This window comes from Falco cherrug, chromosome 1 (genome assembly GCF_023634085.1).
Source record: "Falco cherrug isolate bFalChe1 chromosome 1, bFalChe1.pri, whole genome shotgun sequence".
Classification (NCBI taxonomy): domain Eukaryota; kingdom Metazoa; phylum Chordata; class Aves; order Falconiformes; family Falconidae; genus Falco; species Falco cherrug.
Window position 1 is genome coordinate 80,410,199 of NC_073697.1, and position 6,607 is coordinate 80,416,805.

General features: G+C 38.1%; 1 protein-coding gene across 4 annotated transcripts in view; it reads left to right on the forward strand.

The window, feature by feature from the left end:
* The window catches only part of FNIP2 (folliculin interacting protein 2), a 52,353-nt gene extending 47,815 nt beyond the window's left edge, over nucleotides 1-4,538 (forward strand). For all 4 annotated transcript variants that reach the window (XM_055699031.1, XM_055699104.1, XM_014279533.3 and 1 more), the window contains one exon: nucleotides 658-4,538. In XM_055699031.1, coding sequence (XP_055555006.1) covers nucleotides 658-736 — 79 coding nt within the window. In that variant the 3' untranslated portion in view covers nucleotides 737-4,538. The remainder of the gene's footprint in view (nucleotides 1-657) is intronic.
* The last annotated feature ends 2,069 nt before the right edge of the window (nucleotides 4,539-6,607 follow it).

The window sequence follows — 6,607 nt, forward strand, 5'->3', positions numbered from 1 at the left end:
GTATCCAAACTGTTCCAAGATTTCATACTGAGAAATGTAGTTGTAAATAGTGAAACCCTGAAACAGGCACTTTTCTGTGTGTGTGTGCATATACACACGTGTTCTGGCCTCAGATCAGCTTTATGTTTGGAAATGTTTGGAAACTGATTGTTGCATTTGAGAGATGTTCTTGATACTGTTATTGCATAATTAATAATTACAGCTTTTGGTCATTTTTGCTAAGAAAGCACTACTATATGGTGAACTGAGTTATATTCAAAACACGAAATGCAGTTTTCCATAAGCTGACATTTAGTACTTTCTTAAACTGAGCTTATTGGTGCCTACAGACTGGCAAGACTACAAGCTAAGACTTATGGCTGGGCAAATAAATAAAATTTTTTATTTAAACCACAAAATATTATACACCACAAAATGTAATACTGCTATCTTTTGGCTTAAATGGTAGCATACTTCCTAGTTTCAAACACTTTTACTTACCCTTACTGGTATGTTGTCAGTAATAGCAATAAATAATAATTAAACAATGAACTCAGTTATAGCAAGACACTTCCAGTTTCTTTAAAGTGGATGAAAAATATCTTCTTGTTTCTCTTCTTTTGTGAAGGTGACTATATTTTAAAGTCTGTCTCTTTTTTTTTTTTTTTTAATTTCTAGGATTGAATCCAATGACTTGCCTTTGTTGGCTGCTATAGCAAGTACTCATTCCCCATATGTTGCTCAAATACTCTTATAAAAAAATCTCAGGATAGTCATTCCCTTAAAGTAAAATAAAGGGAACGGGAATGTTGAATGAAGAACAGAGGTGCCAAACACTGGTAAAGGGGAACGCTGAGGAAAGCAGGTGATGACTGTACGTTCTACCACCTTCTGATTCTGATTTCATCTGGATGTTTTATTGGAGGACTTCAGTTTACATAACGTAAAAGGCATTCAGGTTTTTCATACAATCTCACTTCTGACTTAAATCAAGAAAATGACTGCATCTTGCATTTTGTTATTACTCAAAGGACAAAAGTTAACACTATGTGGCAGACCAGGAGCTGCCATCCAAAACGCTGCTCAAAACCATGAAGTAACAGTTTAAAAGAACAAGTGGGTTAGAATGGATTTTAGAATGGATTTTGTAATACTACACTTGAGTGTGGTGTGGTGCATGTTTCTTTACTGGGAAGGAGGAGGAGCTGTAAACTATGTATATAGCATTCCTATACACAAGTGTATTAGATGGGACATGATTTTTCTTGTGGAGCATATGTGTGATTTTATATAGTGGAAGTGATGGGCTCAGAACAAGGAACCTGGATTCAGCAGCCAAATGTTTTGTGGGAATAGAGGTGTGTATGAGGTGATGTGACTTTTCCCTTTAAGGACAAGAAGTTAAGAAAGCTGTGGCTGCTTCTGTTTTAATGAGGAGGCATTCAAATGAGCCCATGGCTAGAATGGAATGGACTTCTGAGATAGGGATTTTGTGGGAAAGCCTTATGGAGTTTCTGCTACAAGTTTACATTTGTTGCTGATGCAACTTTAATAACTCTCGAGTTTCTGTATGACTGTAGTCCTGGGAACTAAACCTGTGTCTTGGTGTCATCAAGTATTGCTATCTCCAAGGAGTAAGAGTTTGACAAACTTTTGTACGATCCCAGTGCTGTTAGCACATGTCCGTGCACACCGACACCGAGCGCTTGGCAGCAACTGAAGACAATCTCACTGGGGAAATAAAAGGCAACAACCAACCCCCACCAAACCTTTAGTCAAAAGTGTTAGTTACCACCTTTTCCCAGCTACTAGTTGTCACTCTAAGTAGGAATAAAAGAGGACCATTGTTTGGAGTAAAACAAAATGTAGGGGGCAAACCCCAATATTTGGTATTACTATGAATGTTTGCAGTTACCCTTTTTGATTCTTCAGAAATCTTGAACTATCATCTGGGTGCCTTTCCTTAATAGGTTAACTACTCTGAGACCAGAAACTACTCCACTAGCTGATACTGGCCTTCTCTGTTTCTAGAAATGAAAATAAAATTTTGTATTTTACTGTTTTCATGTGGTTGATAACATGAATGTAAAACCAAACTTTTTTTGCATAAAGCACTGTTAAGCTGGATGTGAAACTATGGACCAGACTGAGGAGAGAACAAAGGATCAAAACAAACATTCTTAAAGAAATGGAAAACTCAATGTTGGACTGTTCTGTTGTGAGCCAGCATGAATAAGGTGTCTGAAACTGTCAGCTTGCAAACAAATTGCTAGCAACACAATAGCTTGGGAATAGCGAATTCTAATAAGAAACTCCTGGTCACCGGTTGTGAGTTCTCCTTGTTGGTGATTACAGATTTTTAACACTGAAGGCACATGCTTTTATTAGAAGTGTTTTTATTTCCTACTACCTTGATGTTTGGACTTTTCTACAGTAAACTTTAAATGATTTGAGATAATGAAATGTGCATATTGTAAGCTGTTTAAATGTCATAGGGGTCTTGATTAACCTTGTGTTGCTTTTTGAGGGTAACAGGTAGACTGACCTACTGTGAAGAGAGGTTGTTTCCAAGTGGAGGGATAATTAATATTCTGATACAACGCTTCTAAAGCTGTTTCTTATATGCTGTGTTTCTGACCTGACATTCCAGATGTTTCTTTTATCACATTTTCATACTTGTCCCTAATAGTCTGCCTAAAAAGGCTAAATTCTTTCTATGGTTCAGGGTTTTCTCCTACTGCTTATAGTTAAGCAAACTTTTCTTGTCTTTGGTTTGTGAATCCTTCTAGCTGCTGGAAAGTAAACTTACCTCTGCATCTAGCTGTTGGCAGATACCACTCTCTGTTCCACAAGGTTAAGACTAAGTAAGAACCGTAGAGCAAGTCACATAGTCCTAAACTACCCCTGTGATGGAGAATGTTGCGCGTGCATGTATAAGACTATGAAACTGCTTCCCTGGGTGTATATAGAAGTCTTCATGTACTTTCTCTATTTCTTACCAATCTTAAATAGTAGCTGAGCTCATTAAAAGTCAGTTCCAGTTTTCTTGAAGTGTTACTTGGGCTTTTATCTGCCCAGACTCTTGACAATTCTTCAAAGAAATATGTGCTAACGTAGAAATACATTTTTGTTATCATAGTGTACTAAGAAAGTCAAAGGTCAGCCAACATTCAGTGATTTCAAAGCTAACACAGTGATCAGTAACACCAGATTTTATTACATGAACTATTAAAAAAAAAAAAAAATCTTAATAATCTGCTGTTTGGCCAGACATCAAATTTAACCTATGGGTGGTGTGTGAGCTGATGGTCAAAAGCACTTGGATTTTCTTCAGCCCAGGCTAAAACTTTATAGTTCTTGCTGCTTTCTCTAACATTTTGCTGCTCTTCAGAAATTACATGATGAACTATCCAGTTCTGACAGTTCTGGGTTTGGGGGAAAGAAAATCCAATATGAAAGCTGTTTATTACCTTTAAAAGGCTTTAGTCTAAAGAAAGTTCAATATGTATTTTCCCCTCCACCAAATGTACTACCTCAGTTAACAGGATTCCACCTTCTAGGGCTTTTTTTGACTCCAAGTCTTTAATTTGTTTTTGGTAGCATCTTGCTGTTTGTGTAAATTAGTGTGGCATGACAGGGCAGTAAGTATTTACAGATGTGTTGTTAGACATCTTTAGGGCATGTTACTGTTTTATTTTAATAGGATGAAAAGTGATATGAATGTACAGATGTGTTTAAAATTGATAATGTAGCTTAATTTTCAAATATTCCAAAGTTGTTTTTATCAGTATTATGTAGTTTTTTGTAAACTTAAATACATACTTTCTTGGTTAAGTGGGAGTGCACAGTCTTTTCCAAAATCCCACATAAATGCAGTTTACACAGTGCAATTTAAGGAATGTACGCTTTTTTCAGGCAAGACTAAACCTTCATATACAGAGGGGAGGAATGAACTGCGAAATTGTATTATTCTGTATGAATTCTTTACCCACCCACCCACCCCCAAATACCAAGTTCTAAACATTTTAAGTGGGTACTCTCTGAACTAGTACATACACCTTTCTTCTGCCCAAAAGAAACAAACATTGATTCTGTAATTCACATTTCTAGTGGCATCCTCCGGAGTTACAGATTGATCTTCCCCACTCCCTACTATATACATCTTTACTCTTCAAGTCAAAACCCTTTTCAGACAGACCAATCTTTTGATCTTTTGTATATAAAGTTTACACAAAATGATTGCTTATCCCTCAAGTATAACTTCTACTTCAGTTAACAGGACCCAAATCAAAGTTGAGTCTGAACTGCTGAATATACTCTAGACTTTTATTTTGTTTTATTTAGGTCAGGTGGGCTAATTTGACGTACATAGCAGGTTTTCCATAGTAGAAAAAAAAATGTGTGTTGCTATTGCATGTTTGGAGAGCATAGGCTTTTTTAGGAATGACTGAATACCAATGTCAAACTACATGAGTTTTTTTCTTATAGTTTTTTTATGTACACTATCATTTTGGTCTATTTCTTTGCGGCATTTGGTGCAATAAACTTTCTGAAATGAATGTAAGTGGTATTTGGTATCTTCCTTTTTTAAGACTTCTGAAATAGCTGTTCTTGTTGTAGCTGAGATCTAATAGTGCATGGACATTCGATAACCCATTAGGGGAGTAAGTAACTGTTGCAAGAAGTGTCTTAACGGGAGAGCTTCACAAAATTTCGAACCTGATTGAACACTGTCTTGAACGCTTTTTTGGAAGCTTTACCCCACTTATGTAAACAAGTGCTCTTATAGTGTGAAAACTAACTGTAAAAAATAAAAAAGTGAAGACACTGACTGTCGAAATACCTCTCTCCTGCAGAGGTTCCACACACCTGTGTGGCTGGCATTTAGCTCAAATGCATATGAAAAGAGCTGTCTGAAAAATGTGTCACTATTACATAACATACCCAATTTTAAAATTACTCAACCCAACAGGAATGAGTGACACCCTGTGTCTACTATATTATGAATTGGTTAATGGGCTTGACATGAATAGTTTAAAATAAAGAGGTCTTCAATTTGTGTCAAACTCTCCATGACCTGAATTTCTATTTGGTATTCTGCAGCTTACTGGAAAGTCCTTATTTACAAAATAATGGAGAAGTGATCAACTGTAATTATGCTGAACATCTTTGAACGTGTCTGAGCTATAGTCTGATTTGTAGGCTCTAAGTACTTCTTACCAGTAGACAGAAATGTTTGCTGTTTGCTTGTTGGTCAGGCTAACAAGGGTTGGAGATAAAACAGAAGTCCAGGGACTTTGGCATCAAGGACTTTTCACAGTGCTTTGAATACAGCTTCTGGCTTTCTGGTCTAGCTGCTCTGGAGTATTTGGAGATAAATGTACTTATTTTCTCATGTTTAAAGGTGCTAAATGCTTGTGTGCACACTTGAAATAAGAAGAAAAGTCTGTTGTGTGTCTGCTATGACTCCTGTGATATTGGTGCTTCTTTTAGTACTCCTGCACAGTGACCTCTTATAGAGGTTGATCAGACTGGGTGTTTATGAGAATGGACGCTTTTTTTTTTTAGTGTCAAAACAAATGACAGTGCTGTCTGTAGCCTCACTCCAGCTCTATTCTTGCTAAATTGTGTAGCTGCCTGCCTCTTTCCAAGCCTGTGCTTTCATGAGAAGGCTTGAAACAATAGCTAACTGCTGTTAACAAGGGGAGACCCCACTGCCCTGTCTGGGCTTTGCTGCTGTCGTACTACAGCTGCACCTGCAAGTGGCTTGTGCTCTGTGGCTTGTGCTGTTGCTCATTGAATCACTCATAGCCAGGTGCAGCATGTTTGCAGGAAAAAAAAAAAAAAAGCTGCTGGTAATTGTCTGCTGAGTTGAATTTGGCTCCAGTAAGTGCCAGCATAAAGGCAAGGGAAGAGATGAGCCCTCTTAGCTAGGAACAAGAAAGCAAAGGACTGAGATGGCTCCAGCTTCTGCTGTCTTTGATAGCTGTGGACCATTGGAGTGTCTCGGCAGTTTGTGCGGGGCAGGAGCCTGGGCTTCCCAAGACTCCATGAAGCTCCTCTGCTCTGACTTCCCTGCTTTTGAAAATTTGTAGTTAAACCACTTGACATGACCAACAGCTTAACTTTGGACTAAAGGGACTTAGCTAATCTCCTTCAGAACTTGGGTGACTGGGACTGTGGCAGGTTAGCAAGAGGGAGATGCACGTGTGTAGAGCAGCCAGGCGGTGGGAAGGGTTGGAGACCTGTATTAATAAATACTTGCATGGTATGGCTGAGAGGGCTGCCAAGGAACTTCTAGAACTGACAGCTGCAAAAGAGAAAATAATACCTAGATTTGAAAAACTCTCAAACTCTGCGAATTCCATTATTTGTTCAGAAGACATGACTTGAAACAACATGAACACTAATGGTGAGCAACAGATTTAACCATTTTCCCTCTCACGTAAATGGCAAGGAGCATCACAGAACTGATGAAGAGATTCTCCTTATTCATAACAAGGAGTTCAAGGCTACAGCAGGCACAAGGAAACCTGAACCATACCCCAAAGCAAGCAAGCCTTGTGCCAAAATTCTGCCGGTCTTTCTCCCTCCTTTTCTAAATGAAAGTCGTATAACATAGCAAAGC